We start from the raw sequence: 21,010 nt of genomic DNA, 5'->3' as shown, positions 1-21,010 counted from the left end.
TTAATAGCTTGAGTAATTTGTCCAAAATAAGGTTTTGTTTTTAAAAATTTTAAATGAATTAATGTTTTATTGCAGAAACATAATGCTGCATAGAAACATGTAGTAAACTCCAACCTGACTAATATAAGGGGGAAAACATAAATGTATCATAAACATTTTTGAGAAATTAGTTATTTTTCAACAAAATCACACAATTATTGGTAAATTCTTGGTAAAAAATAAATCCAGCTTTAAATGAAGGATTAACGTACCTAGAATTTTTCATATTTTTGCTTTTCTACCTAAATTTAAGTTTTGATATTAATTTTAGTTCAGTAATTCGGCATTTTTGAGCATAAAGCACCATTAGTTTTTTTCAGATATAATTTTTAAAAAGTCTTTTTTTTTTTTTTAGTTTACCTGAAAATCATTAGAACTTAAATGAATATTTTTGTGTTTTAGGCGGAAGGTACCGAGTCTCGGTCCGGCAGCAGCCTGAGTCTAGCGCGCCTCCGCCCCAGCGCCATCACAAACGGATCGAGCAAACACTCCACGTCCTCTTCCTCCTCCGGTGCTCAGTCTTCCTCCTCCAGCCATAAGCCTCAGAGAAGCGCCTCGACGTACCACCGCCAGAGGCGACACTCGGACTTCTGTGAGGCTAAATCCTCCAAGACGGCACAGTTTTTGTTTTACGAACGACTTGATTTGGGGTCGACTGTTTCAGGAATTTCTCCGCTGACGTCTTGTTTTCCCTCCGTCCAGGTGGTCCAGCCGCTCCGGGGTCGGCACACCCCAAGCGAAGCCCCAGCGGTGTAGGCGAAGCTGCGGCCCTCAAAGAAGAGCGGCTGTCTGTACGCAAGCCGAGCAGCACCGCAGTGGGCTCCCGTAGCATCCCGACCCCGTCCAGTCCCATGGTTAGCTCCGCCCACAACCCGAATAAATCCGAGATACCCGACAGGCGCAAGGAGGTGAACGCCACGCCGGTACGTCTTACAGGAAGAGCTGTGAGGGGGGGGATGAGGCGCCGCTGGGGGCTTTCAATCACTCCTAAGTGGCTCTTCTTTGTTTTAAAATCCAGAATAACGTCCCCGCCAGTGCCATGACTCGAAGGAACACGTACGTGTGTACGGACCGATCCGGCACCGACAGACAACTGCTGCTGCAAAACGGCAAAGAAAACAGGTATGCTGCTCTGTCTGGACTGCTGTTCGTTCATATTGTCCCGCACGACACATTCTAGCCTTGTATCTCAAATATAATTAGGTTTAATCTTTCAAACTTTAAACGTATAAGACCCTCTCTGACTTTTGAATCAGCTAAAACCTATTTTATTCCTATATTTTAACCATGTAAAGCACTTTGCATTGTCTCTGTACTGAATTGTGCTATATAAATAAATGTACCTTGCCTTGCCTTGCCTTGCCTAAATGCATGCCTTTACGTTATCATTATCGCAACATTTTAAGTAAGCACAACATTTTAGACTTTGAACGTCATCAGATATTTTTTGGATTTGTCCTTGTTTTTAAAGTCTTAAATGGACTTGCTCATCCTCCTCTAACAGATTTTATTAGCAAAAAAAAAGAACATTACTAGAATAGACAGCAGAGCTTTAACCAGAGGAGACTGTAAAGTTCAGCGGCGTAGGACCAAATTTGGCCAAATGGTTGCGTCCATTAGAAGCAACACAGTTAGGGAACACACTACTAGCTCATGTTAAGGGTTGTGCAGCCTACATAAGTTATAAAATCTCCTTGAAACATTAGTTATCTGAGAACCGAGCCACTGATGAACCGGGCCGAGCCCACCCATCGAACTGGTCTAGATTTAGCGCAATCCGGTTGTGTCTGGCACGGTTCAGTTCAGTTTACGATCCATTTACACTCGACACTCAGTTACCGAGCTCGGACTGTTCTCGGCACGGTTAAAAAAGGGGCCGTGTAAACACGGTAAATGACACAGTGTACCGTAATGCTCCGAATATCCAATGAGCAGAGCAGCTTCGTTGCTAATCAAAGTCATACCTTTACACATTTTAACAGATTTTTGAGCGCATTGCACCACATAAAATCAGTCAGCAAACAACTTTAATCATGTGAAGGGCACACCATCAATTTTTGAGAAGATTTAAAGATTTTAAGTGCGCCTTATTGTCCGAAAAATACGGTATACATTTAGTTCATATTTTCAGGTGACTCATGTCTCCCATCTGGTTGAAACTAGAGTTGCACCGATACCGATACCAGTATCGGCCGGGGTGCCGATACCGCGCTAAAATGGTGGTATCGGTATCGGCAAGTACCAACAAATAGGTCACAGATACCATTTTGATGTTTGTATGTCACTTGAACGCAGCCTTCTCTCTCCTGACACTCACTAGTTCTACTGGATTCACGTTGTATTAGTCTTTTTCCTGCTTTAATAAGGTAGCAACTTAACAAAGCCATGATAGCAATTATTTTACATCCAAGTAGTATGCAGTTCTTCATATATACACACACATATAAATTTCAAAGTAATGGTATCGGTATCGGCCGATACTGCACAGCCAGGTATCGGTTATCGGGCCAAAAAATGGCATCAGCGCAACACTAGTTGAAACGGTTCAAAGAATCTGCTCAACTGGTTTAAGTCACTGAATTTTGAACTTTGTCTAACCCTTAAAGGATGATAAAGAGTTTGTTTGTGCGGTTCTTCAGCGTTTTTATGACAGTAGGTGGTTTTCTCTGAGCAAAATGGACACCGTCTCCTTCGGTGTCCATCTGAGTCGCTGTCTCATTTTTGTCCTTGCGAGTAAAATCTTTCCTCCCTCCCTATTTCTATATTGAAGTATCGAACCGGCTGGATGGAGATGGAGGGGAAAAGGGAAGGTAGGATTAATTTAACAAATGAGAAACGGTGATACTGATATCCAAACGTTGTGCTGAGTCACTGCCGTTTCTGATTTATTATTTTTTATTTTTTCCCCCAACAAATGTGGAGACACCACACGCTGGTTGGTCCAGGTATTACACAGGGGGCGACGTTTTGGTCTGGGTTTTATGATGCATCAGGTGATGGTGGAGGAAGAGAGGGAAGTGCGACTGAAAGAAGAGACATGGGGGGGGGGGGGAGCAGCTGGGAGAAGCGAGGGCATGCAGCGACCCAACATGACCCTGCTGTGGTCCCAGAGACCTCGCCAATGTGATGCTGCGCCACATGTGCCGATGAGGCCGTCACGTGTGCCGCTCCCACACGCCCAGCGTCGCGCTTAGACGGTATTTAACTGCAGATCTGTCCGCGTTAAGGAAACTAATCACTCTGAGAATGTGAAAGGCAAAGAAAACGCCACCTACGCTGCACAAAGTGACCTAAAAATAAGTGAAAATTTCTTAAAAATATGTGTATTTGTCCTTGATTTGAGCAGGGAAATAAGATGATGTGCCAATGGAATGAGTATTTTTACCCCTAGAATAAAATAATTGGATAAACTTCACTTGAAATAAGAGTACGGAGATGAGTTGTTCCTATTTTAAGTGCAAAAATCTCATTCCATTGGCAGATATTATTTACCTGCTCAAATCAAGGACAAACACTGATTTTAAGAAAATCTTGCTTATTTTTAGTTCAGTTTTTGCAGTGTTCTACACTACACTACAAATACGTCGAGAACAAAAACTATTGATACAACCTTTCTGTTTGAAAAGATAAAAGAGCTCACACTGCAAAAACAGATCTAAAAATAAGTCAAATGTTCTTAAAATGTATGTTTTTGTCCTTGATTTGAGCAGGGAAATAACATGATCTGCCAATGGAATGAGTATTTTTACCCCTAGAATAAGATAATTGGATAAACTTCACTTGAAATAAGAGTACGGAGATGAGTTGTTCCTATTTTAAGTGCAAAAATCTCATTCCATTGGCAGATCATCTTATTTTCCTGCTCAAATCAAGGACAGATACACTGAGTTTAAGAAAATCTTGCTTATTTTTAAGTCCGTTTTTGCATTTGACTTAAAAATAAGTCAAATGTTCTTAAAATGTATGTTTTTGTCTTTGATTTGAGCAGGTAAATAATATTATCTGCCAACGGAATGAGTATTTTGACCCATAAAATAAGACAGTTAGAAATCCTGCACTTGAAATAAGACGATGGAGATGAGTTGTTCCTTTTTTAAGTGCAAAAATGTCATTCCATTGGCAGATCATCTTATTTACCTGCTCAAATCAAGGACAGATACACTCATTTTAAGAAAATTTTACTTATTTTTGGTTCCGTTTTTGCAGTGAAAGCTCCAGAGATTCAGGAGAAAGGGTGAAAAAATGTCGTTATGTTAAACTGAGACAAAAGGTTGGTGCCAGGTTCAGTTTGTTTATTTTTGTGAATGTCGTTGACGAGGCAGATCAGTTGTCCTAAAGGGAGATTTATCCAGCCGCCTGTCTGGGTTTTATAACAACTCGACGTGGATTTATCCCTGCAGACCTTCGATAATAAAACCTCGTCTGCCTCTGTCCTCTGCAGAAACCAGGTCCACGGGGTTTCTCACTGGCAAATTGTCCGGAAATCCGCTCCGAGTTCTCAGACTTCTTGCTGCTGCGGTTCAGAAAACAACTAAACGCCACCGACGGGTACATTTGACTCAAAAGGGAGAAATAATTAGCAGCCTTGTTGTTGTTCTGTTTTGGCATGAAAACCGAGTTTAGCGCCGTTATTTTTCTCTCACCCCGCCGGTGCCGTTGGTGATCACCAGCCGGCCCGTTTGCATCGACGTTAAAACGATTTTGCTCTGTGGCGGCTGCTCTTGTTCCTCCTTCATCTAATGGGTCTGCCCCGCTTGAACCCTGTGTGGGTGTTATCTAGAGCGTTATGAAAAGCAGCCTGGGGCCTCCCAGGATGGCAGGAAATGCGTTTGATGAGGTGTTGACTGACACGAAGGGAATCGGAGGTAAAGACGCGGGATGCAGAGGCTCAAACGCCAGAAATTATGGAGCCTGAGACTAAAGCTCATTGTCTACAAATCCTGTATTTCATAGTTAATAAAATACTCATTTTTATTTGAATATTTATCACGTCTCTTTTCACTCAGATACCACAGAGCTTAAATGGGCTTTATTTTTGTATTGAGGCGTTCTGTTTTTGCTCTGCTTCACAAATAAATGTGCTACAGTAACTGCTGTTTGTGAATTTAATGACAGCTATCGACGCTCTTTAAATCAACAGATAACTAAACAATTTAAAAATTATATATATTTTTTCAATACAAACAGCTTTCAATGGTTGTTGGACAAAATACTAGCAATTTGTTGATTAATCAGAATTTCTGTCATTATGAGAAATTATTGAGGTTAACGTTAAATAATACTATGAATGCCCAAACCTGCTCTAACCCTGATGAAGCCAATTTTAGCACTTAGGTCAGACCGTGTAACATTCAGAGAAGCGTGTTCAATCTTAGAGGAGCAATAAGTGAGATATTTATTGTAAAACCAGCCTAAATCATTCTCATTTGTCACCCAGGATGTTAGTAACATTCCCTGTAAACAATCATTCTTTTCCATCAACAATGTCTTAGTCACGTTTTTCTCCTTTCAAACCTAGAGGTACCAGAACTACTTTGGTTCAGAGTGCAGCCCGTGTTTACTTCCTGGTTCCTCAGCCAATCATATCAGGGTTCCCAAAATCCAGTAAGAGAAGTGGACGAGGAATAGAAAAGATTACAACATTATATACCCGTAAAAATTCACAACAGCAACACACCGTTTAAAAAGGGGATATTAGATTGTTGTGACTGGCAAGCTTGTTGTACCGATTTGAGCCACAAGGGGTCAGTATTACTTATAGCTTCTTTAAAACAGAATAGAGATGCGTGATATGTCAACATTAATGTCAGTATTGGACCATTTTAGTATTTATTTATTTATTTATTTATTTACAGATTTGTGTTGATGATGTTAATCTAGGCTTATTTTCATCTCAGTGCTGTTTGGGTTTGTGTTTCTGGACGGGAGAGGAGAAGAGGGTGGCCATTTTTTCACAGCGTTAAAAGGGCAGGGAAATGTTTACAATATCGGTAAAATATCGGTTATCGGCCACAACAGCTGTAATAATATCGGAGATCGGCTCGAATTTCCACATCATCGCATCCCTAGTTTTTAACCAGACAGAGGCGGCTGAACAAGTATGGATGTTTTAAGGCCGCTGCTCTCCAAAAAGATTTAGTTTTGCCGAGTTTTGCCAGCTGAATGAGACTTTTAGAGCTGCCAAGCGTGGTGGTTCACTTTAAGCATAATCCTAACGCCATCAATAAGGCTAGATAAAATCCTAGAGTAGGAAGAGGTTGTGCTCTTCCATGACTGTAACTGAATTCCCCCCCCCCCCCCCACCCCCCCTACTCTTCTGTGTCTTACAGCACCCTGTCCCACCGCCTGCCCCCAGCCTCGCCCTCCTCCCACAGCATCGCCGGCGCCTCCGGGGTCTCGTCCTCCACGCTTTCCTCCCGTCTCTCCAGGGGATCCACAGTGAGGAGCACTTTCCACGGAGGTCAGATCAGGGACCGCCGTCCTCCGTCTCACGCGCCGCCGGCGTCCCCCACGCCGTCTCACGACGCCAGCCCGCTGCCCCACGTCAGGAGCCGGGCCCCCTCCAACCTGCTCAGCAAAATCACCTCCAAGCTGACCCGCAAGTAAGAGGAGGCGCTAAAGGGGACGCGAGGAGAAAACGGGGAGCTTAGCTTTTTACTGACAGATGGAGAACGTCTGATATCTGGCTATTGGTTAAAATGAACTTTTTTCAAGGGTTTGGGTTGTTGCAGATATCTTAATTTTAACCGGTTGAATGTGATTATTTCTGCATTTTTTTATTGTTTTTTATTTAATGTTGCTTATTATAAACCTCAGCATTAAGGCCATGGAGCTAACTCGCTGCCTCTTTCAGTCCTTTCCTTAACCAGTACTAACATACCAGCCTTTGAACAAGAAAAAAAACTTCAAACAGCCTTAAAAACTGGGTCAAATAATGGTTTAACCAAACTTAAATATTTGACCTGCTCCAATTATCGATTCTATCTTTGTTTAAATACAGAGGTAGATCAAATTGACAGATGAATAATGTCGTTTCTGTTGGCTTGGTGTCATGACTTGCAAACCATTGTTTTGTGAAACCCTTAGGGCCAATAAATGTTTTATTAAAATGCAGAAAGCTCCCCCTAAACCTTGAATTTAAATGTTTTTCCCTCCATGAAATGGTTTGAAAAGTCCAAATATTTTTGTACCGCTGCCACAATTATTGGAACCTCTAACAATTCTTCTAAAATAAATTCAAACAAAGCATTTTTAAGCGAAGGACACAGAGACCCATTTCAGTCCACAACTCCTCAAGATGGGAAAGACATTAGAAGACGGCGATCAAATAAAACAAATGGGCTTTGACCTGCATGTCACTCCTTGTGGCACATTTTTTATTAGCTACTGTTTTCAAATTTGCTATTTAAATTAAATTTGACTTGCCTTTAAGACAGATAGTGGCATGCCCAGGACAACTTTCCGCCCCGGTGGCCGCTGAGGGAAACAAAGATCTGAAGAGGGAGCAGGAGGGGAAGGGAGGTGAAATAAAACAGTCTCCAAAGCCTAAAGTTAAAAAACTGCTGCATAATGAGCGCTAGCCGTATGCTGGCGCGGGTCAGAAGCGTAAAACATGCAAAATACGGGATTTTCACCAGCATTTTTAAATGGGGTTTGATGAGAATCGCACCTCGAACCCACTGGTGATCCTAATGGAGACTGTTCCTCTCCCAAAAAACCCTGTGAACCTCGTTAAGTCCATCCCCAGATCAACACCTGAAAGGTTAAATAATAAAACAACTGGACATTTATTCTGAAGCTGAAGACGTTTGGCTTCCCATCCAGGAAGCTTTCTCAGTTCAAAATGTCTGGATTAGTGAGGAGCTCCAGACGTTTTGAACTGAGAAAGCTTCCTGGATGGGAAGCCAGACTTCTTCAGCTTTAGAATAAATGTCCAGTTGTTTGTTTTATATGTTTTTTTTAAAACCTTTTTTTTTGGATTGATCTTGACCTGGATGACTGAGAATCTTCATCCTGATCCAGACCTCGTGACCGGAGCCGGTTTTGGAGACGATCCATCCGTTCGTCCATCTCCTCCTCCATCCTACCAAGATGCATAAACTCCTCCACTTGAGCCACAGACTGACCCCCCCCCCCCCCCCCCCTTTGTTCCTGTTGAGGACCACGTTAACCCAGTTAGGCCACAAGACGCCTGAAATACCAGCAGGTTTTTTTATTTTAACTCAGTTCTGGCCGCCTCTCTGTAAGAACACTGAACTTGACGATAAACGGCAAGTTTGGTGTTCCGAGATGAGCTGAGGAGCAGACGGCACCAGAGAAGGTCCAGGACTAGGGCTGAACGATTTTGGAATATAATCTATTTGCTATTTTTTTTATCTTAATATTGCGATTTAATGCAATTTTTTTTCCCCCAGTTTAATTTATCATGTATTTTTAATCATATACAAAACAACAAATCAATTTGTTTCCTCTCCGTGCGGATTAGTTACTAAAAGACCCGCAGCATCTAAACTCCGCAGAAATAATTGCGTTCTGCATTTAGTTGAAAATATATTTCAACCAAAATTGCAATTTTGACTTTTTTCTGCATTAACCACAAGCAACAATTGTTGTCTGTTCAAATGGCCTCTAGATAAAGATGTTTGTAAACAAGGACTATTTAAAACAAGAACTTTTAATGTTTCTATTAATCAGAGTATTGCTCAAGAGAACAGCTTTTAGTTGATTTGGACATCAATCCTTGTTGAACATAAAGTGCAACCAACAAGCAAGTCTATGTATTAAACTGATTGACCTGTACTTAATGCTATGTATGATTATATAAACTCTAAAACAAGTAAAAAAGTTAGATTATCTCACTGCTGCAAACTTCCATTTGGAGGAAAACCCACTTCAAACACATTACTGACACCTAAAGGACGCGTCTGATTCACTAATTGTTACATAGCCAAAAATTGCAAACCTCTGCGATTTGGAAATTGCGATTTTTTTTTTTTTTTTAAATCGCGATTATATTGAAAATGCGATTAATTGTTCAGCCCTATCCAGGACTCCTCCCTGTGTGTTCAGAGACGCCCATAAGCCCTCCTAATGACCCCACCACACAATATTAACAGCAGGGGTGCCAATAATTGTGGTTTATTTCGTACTGCGGGGATTTTTTCGGTCTTTGCCGGTTGTGACACCTGTCGCCGACCTTGTTTGGGACGCACATGTCCCCAGCGTCCTTGTAAACTGTGACCTGCGTAAAATCTGATTTAAAATATATATATATTGTTTATTTCTATCCGCTGCCTTTGACCTGGGTGTTTCTTATGGTCTGTTGTTCTCGGCTGCTTATTGTTGCTTTATCTGTTTGAGTTTTTTTTTTTTTTTAACAACTCTTAACTCTTCAATCACACCTGCCGATTTTTTTCTGCCCTTTCTGTTTAAATTGTATTCTTCTACCTTTTGCTTCCCACTCTCTGCCTTTCCGTTATCCCTCTCACTTTGCTTTCTCTCTTTCTTTCTGCCTCTAACCCCCCCCCCCCCCCCCCCCCCCCCCCTTTTTCTTTCCCGTTCCTCTCATCTTCTCTTCACCGCCTTCTTTTTCTTCCTCCTGCCTCGCAGGGTCACTCTTGACCCTTCTAAACGTCCGAGCTCAAACAAGTCCGTGTCGGGCTGCACCCTCCCGCAGGGGACAAAAACAGTTAGTAAGTCTTCCTTTCCCATGTTTTCTGGCTGCATCTGTCTGTCTGTCCGCCTGCCCCCCCCCCCTCCGCTGCCCCTGTGGTCCCCCTCCCTTCATCCGCCCCCCGGTTCAGTCCTAGACGCCTTGTCCTGAGGTAAAGCTGCTTTACATGTAGGAAATGTCAAACCCCTGCTTTTAGTTCAGGTTCTGCTGCAAATATACGAGAGTCTGTGAAAGCCTAAAGGTACTAAAGGTAAATTTATTATCATGCAAACATCTCCAGTCGTGCCTCTTTTGGTTTCTACACTGCAAAAAGGGAATTAAAAGTAAGTAAAATCTTCTTGAAATGAGCGTATTTGTCCTTGATTTGAGCAGCGAAATATGATTATCTGCCAATTGAAGGTTTTTTTTTTACACTTAAAATAGGAGCAATTCATCCCAATTACCTTATTTCAAGTGCAGGATGTCTAAATGTCAAAATACTCATTCCATTGGCTAATAATCTTATTTAAAAAAGGATTAAAAACATTTCTTTTTAGCAGGACGTATGACTTTTAACATTTTACAATTATGCTATTGATTTTATTCATAAGTGTTTTAAAGCGATGCTTAGTTTTAAATTTTGATTTTACCCTTCTATGATGATTTTACCTGTAGCACTTTGAGATTTTTCTTAAATGTAAAGTGCATTACAAATAAAATGTATTATTATTATTATTATTATTATTATTATTATTATTATTATTATTATTTACCTGCTCAAATCAAAAGCAAATACACTAATTTCAAGAAAATGTCACTTTCATTTAGTTCCCTTTTTGCAGTGTACGTTTCTCTCCCAGGGAGCCAGACTGCACTGCAAAAAGGGAACTAAATGTAAGTGACATTTTCTTTAAATGAGTGTATTGGAAGCAAGTCTCCTTGGAAGCAAAACTATAAAGAAAGAAATGACATTGAGAACTTTTACACAATATTTATCATTAAATAATCTGATGAATTTGACTCTAACTGATAGAATTTAGTCACATCAAAACATGAAGTTAACGTATAATTGTTGCAACAGAAGATTGCACAATCAAACCGCTGCTTTTCCTCCTTTGCTTTAAGTAATCTACCATCAGAACTCTGGGTAATGTAGTCCAAATCACTTGTTGAACCCGTCCCCCCTGCGCTTGGAGCAACTTTATTTAGATGCTTTTTGTTAACTGTGATCAACATTTACTCTGTGTAGCTCCGTAGTATCTCCAGGCGGTCCTTTTTAATCATGTGGTCATAAATTTTGTTTTTTGTTGTCGTTCTTTTTGTTAATCTCTCTCGGCTAATCCCAGAAGACACGACTGCACATATTATACGCCTTTAACGTTAGTCGGGCTGCGTTCAGGGCCGGCTGCGGCCTTTCAGACCCGATTTGTCCTGTGGTGGAAACTCGATGTTTAACCCACGTGGCTCCGGTCGTTTCTTCCTGTAGAACAGCTTCACCTCAGAGCTGCCTGTCTGCAGCTTCCTGCCCGTCTGTCTGTGTGTCTCTCTGTCTGTCTGCGCCTCCGCTGGCCCGGCTTGCTGCAGCGCCACCACCGCCTTACAGCAGCAACAACAACAACAATAGCTACTAATGCAGGACTGTTTGTTGCCAAGCAACAAACAGGATTGAAGCATCTAGTCAGATATCATGCACTGCAAAAAGGGAACTAAAGGTAAGTAGAATCTTCTTGAAATTAGTATATTTTTTCTTGATTTGAGTAGCTAAATAAGACTTATCTGCCAATGGTATGAGTATTTTTACCCATAAAATAGGATAATTAGATATCCTGCACTTGAAATAAGATGATGGAGATGAGTTGTCCTTATTTTAAGTGCAAAAATCTTATTCTATTGGCAAATAGTCTTATTTACCTGCTGAAATCAAGCAGAAATGCACAAATTTCAAGAACATTTTACTTACCTTGAGTTCCCTTTTTGCAGTGTGGAGTAGATTTCAACCCTCAGCAGTCAGAAACTAGGTCTGTGTTTTGCCTAAACAGTTTAATTTTGAGTCGCATAAACGTGCATCGTGTGTTTGAAGACTCAGGGTAACCAGGGGGACCAGTCCAGAAAGCATTTCAACCTGAAACAGTGGACAGTACAGTTAGTTAGCTGTTACTTTATGCAGAGATGGCATTGTACACTGCAAAAACCGATCTAAAAATAAGTACAATGGTCTTAAAATTTGTGTTTCTGTCCTAGATTTGAGCAGGTAAATAATATTATCTGCCAATGGAATGAGTATTTTGACCCCTAAAATAAGATAATTAGATATACTGCACTTGAAATAAGATGATGGAGATAAATTGTTCCTATTTTAAGTGCAAAATTCTTGTTCCATTGGCAGATCATCTTATTTACCTGCTCAAATCAAGGAAAAATACACACATTTTAAGACCATTTTACTTATTTTTAGTTCCGTTTTTGCAGTGCAGCCGAGGCTACGGCACCATCGTGGCAATGGCGTCCTGCTAGCTGCAACCTGACGTGGTGCTGATGTGGCTATTAAGGGTGTAACGCGTATGCAAACCAAAAGTATTAGACATCGGGCGATACGATGTTTTCTAGGCCGATGCTGATGCCGATTATTTTGACTTTAGTTTAACTGATTCCCGATATTTGCTGCTGGTTTTTATTTATTATGTTTTTTTTTTTGGGGTGGGTGTGGGATTCCTGAAGCAGATATTGGCTTTGCAGCAATCCCTCATGCACAATTAACAGCTCATGTCGCTAATATTAGCACAGAAATAAGCAAATTCCAGTGGTTTGTTCCCCGACTTGAATCTGGAGCACGGATAGGTTGGAAGTGACATGATTCCCAGATACGGTGCTTCAGGCTTCTGCTCCAAAGGGAGAGGATTATAAAGGAGTAACATCTTCACCTTCACATTGCATAATCGACCTCTCCAGTTTGTCGCTACCTGGTTAAATGGAAGCAGACCTGTGGGCAGCCATAGTGCCCCCCCCCATGCCTTTTCCTTTGACACAACAAATGCATAAAGACCAGTGAAAGTAAAACCAAAGTGAACACAGGTTCACAGATTATTGTGCAGCAGTTGCTCTTTTTTTGCCTCCAACAGATCATTCCTAAAGTTTCCGTCCATATTTTTTTGGTTACTTGAGTCGCAAAATGTTACCTGAAGCTGATTAACTCTTCTTCCTCGTCTTCAATATCCTCTAATATTTTGTGTGCAAAACTTATTTTTCCTTAAGGGGGAAAAATACTGAATTTATTCACTGCAAAAACGGATCTAAAAATAAGTAAAATGTTCTTAAAGTTTGTGTTTTTGTCCTTGATTTGAGCAGGTAAATACTATTTGCCAATGAAATGATTATTTTGTCCCCTAAAATAAGATAATTAGACATCCTGCACTTGAAATAAGATGATGGAGATGAGTTGTTCCTATTTTAAGTGCAAACATCTTATTCCATTGGCAGATCAACTTATTTACCTACTCAAATCAAGGACAGATACACTCATTTTAAGAATATTTTATTTATTTTTAGTTCCGTTTTTGCAGTATTTTGGATTGTTTCAGATTTAAATGTAATTTCTTCTTTTTTTTTCTTAGTTTCTAGTCCAGTTACAGAGAATAAAAAGCCAGAAAATGGCCGTTTTTGCACATGCAGACATGTAGTCCGTCTGCAGCTCTCCGGCCTTGAACCTGCGACATTTAAAGCACGCAGCATATGTCTGAGCTCTGTGCAGGAGCGAGAATCATGCCGGTCTCTTACAGTCACCCTGACTTACTGACCCGCCGTCGCTGCTGGTTTAAATCAGGATTAGTTATGTAACCCGGGTTTATCCTTCTCTGAAACACGGATCATACTCAGCTCTTCTTTAAGATACAGGAAGGCCGTCTCTTGACACTGCCATTACTTTCTGTCTTTTCATCTTTTTTTTTATTTCAATCCTCTGTAAAAATCTAAGTTTTGTGAATCAAGGCATAATAAATAAAAAAACATAGGTGGGATCAAGTCATTATTTCCAACTTTGTCTCAAGTCTTTAAAGTCAAGGCTGGCAAGTCTCAGCTGAGAGTCCTGAGTCAACACCAAGTCCTTTAAATTTTAAGTCATTAAAAAGGAAATGATGAAGAAAATGCAGCGAATACACGCTCAGATAGCTAAAACGTCACAAAGCATCTAAAGAAACGTTCTCTGTAAATGTTGAACTTGTTTCTTGGAGGCATCCTGAAAGTGACTGGCGACTTGTTCAGCGTCTAGTCAGTAGCTATTATTTACAAGCACATAATTTCACAATTGGATTAAAATGTATTCGGATTTAATAATAGGATTGTGGCATTTATATGGGCACACAATTAATCCAATTATAATGTGTGTTTCTATGCACCTGGCTTTATTCAGCATAGATCCACTCTGACATGCGCAGTAATCAAATTCCCCTAAAAAAGAAAACCACAGAAGAAGAACTTCTGTCCTTGCTAAACAACAAGAAATAGCAAACAAAGCAGTATTATACGACTTACACGATGTTCTAATTAAATCAACAGATCTAATTGAAATGTTACTGAGTAAAGCAACAACTTTCAACTCTTTTTACTTTTTCTTTTACTTTTACTGTCAGGAACGCTGACAGTTTTGCTTCCAGACGTATTTCCGCCACTCGCCAGCGCAGAAATATGTCATGTTTACGTCGGGTGAACACACGCTCTCCAGTCAGTTTGCAAAATTCAGAATAACTTGATCCTGACCAGCGTTTATATGCAGGTTGAAAAGGATTATCAATCGGCATAAACCACCCCTCTCATTGGGATTAAAATTTTATTCCAATTGACTTGTTTACATGACGCATTTTTATTCCAGTCAGCTTCATTCGGATTATTTTGGTCAATGTAAGCATAGCTGGTGTTTCACTAGTTAGCTGCTGGGACGGGCTCTGTAACCTGTGTTTTTTACCCAGAGCATCCAGCCGTTTCAAGTAAAGACGCCCAAGTCATCAATATTCAAGTAAAAATCGTGTATTTTCTAACGTAACCGAGTCCCGTCACCTGTGCCAAGTCGTGCTGCCGTCTCCTTTTAGAGAGAAGCGACTTTCTGCGCTTATCCAGGGTTCTTCTGCATTAAACTTTAACATTAAACATGCAAACTGCAACCCGGGGCTGAGCAATATGTCTATATAGTATTTATTAAAAAGACTATATATAGTTTGATTGAGATGGTTTTGTGTCGTTACATTTTTTATACAACTTTTATGTATTCCAGCAGGTTATTTTTTCAGCTGTTTCTCATATTTATCTACAGCTGTTTTGTTAAAAAAAAAGTGCCTGTGAGCCTTTTGGGATAAAGCTTTGATTCAGAGACGCCTTTTATAATTACTTTATGAAAAGAAAAGCATAGCAAGATAAATATCGTATATCTGCATTCAGCCTAAAAATATAGATATTAACATGTAGAGTCTTTTTCTCTGAGTATTGCATGGTTTGGTGAATATTTCTCCCTTTGTCATCCGATGCACCTCAGATTGCTCTGAAAATTGCCCCTTAAACCCTTTTTCAGATTTCTGACCAGCAACCGTTGCTTCTCTGAGGTCATTGCTGCTTTCTTTCCACCCTGGCGTTGTGTCAACTCAGACACCTGAACGCTCCAGAGCCACAACTAATCAGATAATTAATTACATGTAGTTATCATCACATGGCTGCTCCTTTCCCTTTTAAATCCCATTGAAGCTGCAAGGCTGCACTTATTATTTAGATCTGGTCAGATCTAAATAATATTAGAAGCCGTTCTATTAGAACCTGGGGGTGTCCTTCGTTTTGACCATGGCTAAATGTCCAGTCTGTCGCTCCACATTCGGGACACTTAATTTATCATAAATACTGTGAACATTAGTGCATCTATCAGTTTTAAGGGAAAAGTTAGAAAGTTTCTTACTTTGAAGTCTTCATTCTAACTGGTTTCTAAGAGTTTTAAGAGTCTCTAAGGATTTTCCACTAGTTTGGGGGTCTTGGTGCTTCTGATTCGGCTGGAAAAGCTTCCCTGACTGTTCGCTGCAGTTATTCAGATTTCACACGGTTATTGATGATTGTTTAGGCTCCGAGTTAAACACACCGTCTGAGGCGGCTGTCACTGATAACAAAAAACAACAGCTGATAAATAAATTGTCCTTCATGTCCTCTAATCTGGGGGGAAAGAAAAGCACAAATTGAGGCGACCATCGCTTTAAACAAAAAAATAAAACATTTGCGCCATCTAGTGATCAAATATTAGAAGTGCATTCTCCCAGCAGCTTGTTGTTAATTACTTATTTTCCTATTTTTATTAAAATCAATCTATCTAGTTCCACAAAAAAGGAGTTTCTAGTTGATTAAACTGTTAAACTGGAAAAGCGATTATCTTTAGATACATATATAAATATTTGATCATTTTGAATAAATGAATGAATGAATGAAAGGAATTTATTTCAGACAATTAACACATTTAACACATTTAACACATAATAATAAAAATATCAATTTCAGAAATTAACAAATAATTAAAAAAAAATTCAGAAATACTTCAAACAAACAACCAAGTATCACATAAAAAAGTAATTGGTAAACATTAAATTCAATTTTCTGTTCAATTCAATTAAATTATTTGAACATAAATAGAAATGAGATAAACACCATTTTCCTCTAAATAAAATATATCAGGTATATTTACCCTGATGTCTGACATTGATTATTGATTAATGTAAGTTGTCTGAAAAGGGGTATGAAGAAGTAAAACTTATTTTTCATACCCCTTCTCCCTCTAATTGCACTTAAAGTAACTTAAAGTAACTTCCAGTCCAACAACAATGTTTTTGATCCAAAATTCACAAAAAATACACAATTGTGTATATATATATATATATATATATATATATATATATATATATATATATATATATATATATATATATATCATACAGACTAGTAGTTTTTTTTAATCATGATAATTTAAAAAATTAGTAAAACTTACAAGAAATATGTATTTTAAGAAGAAATGTTTTGATAGAAGTTTTAAACATTTTTTTAAATTTATTTTACGATATTTTATGATTCATGTTTCATTTATGACCAGCCAACAGCTGTAAAGCAAACGCTTGTGTTTCTGGGACTTTGTATTGACCTCCATTCATCTTAGTCACCGTATCGTTACCTGTACAGGCTTAAACCGAACTTATACCTCTAAACCTGATCCTAGTGATCCACAATATTTGTTTTTTGCCAAGTCAATCAGACAAATTAATTAAAAAGAAACTAATAAATCGGTCCATGTTACAAAGAAAAAAGAAACACAGCCAACACATTGTCTAGTTTAGCTTAGCGCTGAGATGAGAGGAAGCGTTAAGCTAAGCTTGAAGTCAGTCAGTTTGCACGCTAAGCAAAGGATGTTTGTGTCTGGAGGAACGAATAAGAATCCGTCCATTTCTCTTGAAAGTGTCTGTGCTCACCTTGCACACATCTTTGGTCTTTTTTGCTGGAAACACCTGTAATTGGTGTGCGTGTCCATTCTCCGACATCTTCTTATGCTACGTCTTCAGACTCACCGTTTCTCACGTCTGGTTTTTGCCTTTTGCTTCTATCATAAATTGGTCCAATTTGAATAATAGTATCCACTGTGAGTATCCCTTGCTACAAAAAGGGAACTAAAAGTAAGTGAAATTTTCTGGAAATTAGTTTTTTTTTCCTTGATTTGAGCAGCTAAAAAAACTATTTGCCATTTCATCACCATTATCTTATTTTAGGGGTAAATATACTCATTCCACTGGCAAATGCTGTTATTTAGCTGCTCAAATCAAGGGAAAATATACAAATTTTAAAAAAATTTGACTTGCTTTTAGTTCCCTTTTTGCAGTGCCGGTCTAGATTTAACACGTCTCACTGTACACTGCAAAAACTGAACTAGAAATAAGTGAAATATTCTTTAAAAGGAATGTATTTGTCCTTGATTTGAGCAGGTGAATAAGATGATTTGCCAATGGAACAAGATGTTTGCACTTAAAATAGGAACAATTCATCTTCATCATCTTATTTCAAGTGCAGGATGTCTAAATATCTTATTTTAGGGGTCAAAATACTCATTCCATTGGCAAATAGTCTTATTTACCTGCTCAAATCAAGGATAAATACACTAATTTTAAGAACATTTTATGGGATATCTTCCCATTGTGGTGAAATTCAGTCGGCTAAAACCGACAGTCTTCCTTACAGTGGAGATGGGGAAATTAACGGATCTGATTTCGGTGGATAAGAACATTTTACTAATTTTTAGATCCGTTTTTGCAGTGTAGCTATGGGTGCCGGCCACGTGGGGAGCAGACTTTGGACCTCAAAGGCCTATTGGTCCTCAGAAGGTTAGCAAATGTACCAGAAAAGGTCCTAATTAGGTAACATGAACGAGTACACACACACACACATACTGTCTGTTTAATTATCTCCCTGTGTTGTGGTTTAACCTCAGTCCCACCCCATCCAACCTGCTCACCTGCTTCACTTTGGTGTTTTCTCGTTGTTTCGCCTCCATCAAGTGTTTCAGAGCAGCGCCGGGTGCCGACGATCCGTCTGGGGTTTTGAGGGGTTGGCGTCGTCCTGCTCTGTGTTGTAATCGGTGCAGAAAAATAGAGCGGCTTCTGAGGACGCTGGGATTTGTTGGAGAGAGATGATTTTTATGGTTGATTCCTAATGGTTCCTTTTTCTCTTCTTCTTCTTGAGGGTCACAGACCAACCTGAGAGAATCAGCAGATCTCCGGTCACAAGGTGAGTACCTGTTTGGGTTTTCTTTTAGCGCAGCGCCACTGTGTTGCAGCTAATTGTTAAAATCCTTCAGAGGCATTTGGACAAAGTTGGTTTTCTGGTTGGAAATATGAGCATCGTTGATTCCACATTAGAGCTCGACCGATACAGGTTTTTTTTAAGGCCAATGCCGACACCGATTATTTTGACGTCGGTCCAACCGATTCCCGATATCTGCTGCCAATATTGCTTTTTCTTACCCCATTTATATAGTAAAAATGACACCATATTAACAAATGCCTCAATTTAAACAAAAAAAAGAAACATTTATTAACAGAAACAAGATATATAAACAATGGATGGCAAACAATGTAGAACATTTAAATATGTAACAATAAAAATGTTGTGCTCTTTATGTAGCAGCACAAGGCCTTTGTAATACAAATGACCTTCCTGACAATATTTGTAAACAGCAATACAACAAAAAATAAATAAATAAAAAGAAATGTGAACAATCTGAACCTGAGTGTGCTAATAGATCGAGGAACGCACACAAAAAACGCAAATATCGGCCCAAAATATCGGCCGACCTCTACTCCACATCCCATAAGAGCAACCATTACCCACGGGTGGAGCCCTTGCACTGCAAAAACAGAACTAAAAATAAGTAAAATTTTCTTGAAATTAGTGTATTTGTCCTTGATTTGAGCAGGTAAATAAGATTATCTGCCAACGGGAAGAGTAATTTTACCCCAAAAATAAGATAATTAGATCTATTCAATTGAAATAAGTTGATGGAGATAACTTCTTCCTATTTTAAGTGCAACAATCTTATTCCATTGGCACATTATCTTATTTACCTGCTCAAATAAAGGACAAATACACAAATTTCAAGAAGATTTTAACTTATTTTAGTGCTGTTTTTGCAGTGTGAACATTGGGATAATGGACGTTTTTAATAAAAGTTAGATTTCCTTCCTGCAGTTTGTGCTTTGCTAGTTTAGGCCATAAATGTTCATCAAAACGGTTAGATCAGTTTCTCTAGCTTCCTTGTCAGGTGACTAAATGACTCCAAATCTGTTTGAAAATTACCTATTTCATCCAAATACAATGTTTAATATATTTTCTATAGTTTTCTATAGTTATTACTCCTTTAAAAAGTAGAGTGTGTCGATATCTTCCCATTGTGGTGAAATTCAGTCGGCTAAAACCGACAAAGTCTTCCTTACACTGAAGATGGGGAAATCAACGGATCTGATTTCGGTGCATCTCTGCTCCTAATCTGTAAATAAATTACCTGATTATGCTCACAAAACGAAGCACAAGAGGACGTATGAATGTTGCCTGCTCAGGTCCGGCAGGATCACTGGCATCTTTCACCGTTAGCCTGCGTATCTGTGGCTGGTAATTCATAGTTTATCGCTGTGTCACTGAAGGTGTCGTGTGCTCCTCTCAGCCTCAGCCGCTCCTCCGGTCCCGTCTCAGGTTAAGAGCTGCAGGTAAAACGGCGGCAGGTCGACGTCACCCATGCAGACTGTGGCGTAGACGTAGACTCTAAACGTGGCTCCCTGTTGTAGATGATTCCTGCATGTAGCACCGATATGATTGTTTCTGTCTGGCCTGCCTGCACTGCAAAAAGGGAACTAAAAGCAAGTAAAATTTTATTGAAATGAGTGTATTGTTCCTTGATTTGAAGAGCTAAATAAGACTATTTGCCAATGGGATGAGTGTTTTTACTCCTAAAATAAGATAAGATATCAAGCATTTGAAATAAGATGATGGAGATGAATTGTTCTTATTATTAAGTGCAAAAATCTTATTCCATTGGCAAATAGTCTTACTTACTTGCTCAAATCAAGGAAAAATACAAAAATTTCAAGAAAATTTTACCTTTTTGAGTTCCCTTTGTGCAGTGTAGCAGTGCTTCCAAATGAGTGTTTTTTTGTGTGCTATTAGTCGGTGTTATTATAGAACTGTTATAAATCTGCATTTCTGATGGGTATAAACTGTGTATAGATCACAATTAAAGGCCAGATTTTTGTAATGCAAACCAGCAAGACAATGATGAATCACTTTTCTACCTCTAATGTGACAAATATCCCGTACAATCTGACCATCCGATCTGTTAGAGGGAAATAATGCTTGAATAAGTTCACACACCCTTAAACTAATACTTTGAATTAAGAAACACACTTCAACAGTGTTCTTGCCATCATTCGTAGTGAACTACACTGCAAAAATGGAACCAAAACTAAGCTAGATTTTCTTGAAATGAGTGTAATTGTCCTTGATTTGAGGAAGTAAATAAGATGATCTGTCGATGGAATGAGTATTTTTACCCCTAAAATAAGATAATTAGATCTATTCAATTGAAATACGATGATGGAGATGAGTTATTTCTATTTTAAGTGCAAAAATCTTATTCCATTGGCAGAATAGAACCTTGTTTCCTGTGTCTTCTGCTCTGTCCTTGCATCCTTTGTTCTTTAAATCCTTGTGGTTCCTGTGTCCTTTGTTCCTTCCTTCCTAGTGTCCTCTTTCCTTTCTTTCCTTCCTGTT

General features: G+C 39.2%; 1 protein-coding gene across 5 annotated transcripts in view; it reads left to right on the top strand.

The window, feature by feature from the left end:
* The window catches only part of mark4 (microtubule affinity regulating kinase 4), an 86,058-nt gene that overhangs the window by 62,597 nt on the left and 2,451 nt on the right, over positions 1-21,010 (top strand). For 2 of the 5 annotated variants that reach the window (XM_036149478.1, XM_036149477.1), the window contains exons 12-18: positions 442-631; positions 742-962; positions 1,058-1,161; positions 6,369-6,641; positions 9,649-9,731; positions 18,431-18,475; positions 19,908-19,950. In XM_036149478.1, coding sequence (XP_036005371.1) covers positions 442-631; positions 742-962; positions 1,058-1,161; positions 6,369-6,641; positions 9,649-9,731; positions 18,431-18,475; positions 19,908-19,950 — 959 coding nt within the window. The remainder of the gene's footprint in view (positions 1-441; positions 632-741; positions 963-1,057; positions 1,162-6,368; positions 6,642-9,648; positions 9,732-18,430; positions 18,476-19,907; positions 19,951-21,010) is intronic. The other 3 variants (XM_036149480.1, XM_036149481.1, XM_036149479.1) reach the window with 3 other exon arrangements.

The sequence above is a fragment of the Fundulus heteroclitus genome, chromosome 18, assembly GCF_011125445.2.
Source record: "Fundulus heteroclitus isolate FHET01 chromosome 18, MU-UCD_Fhet_4.1, whole genome shotgun sequence".
Lineage (NCBI taxonomy): Eukaryota > Metazoa > Chordata > Actinopteri > Cyprinodontiformes > Fundulidae > Fundulus > Fundulus heteroclitus.
Note: the sequence above shows the minus strand (reverse complement) of the source record. Positions and strands in the feature narration are given on the sequence as shown.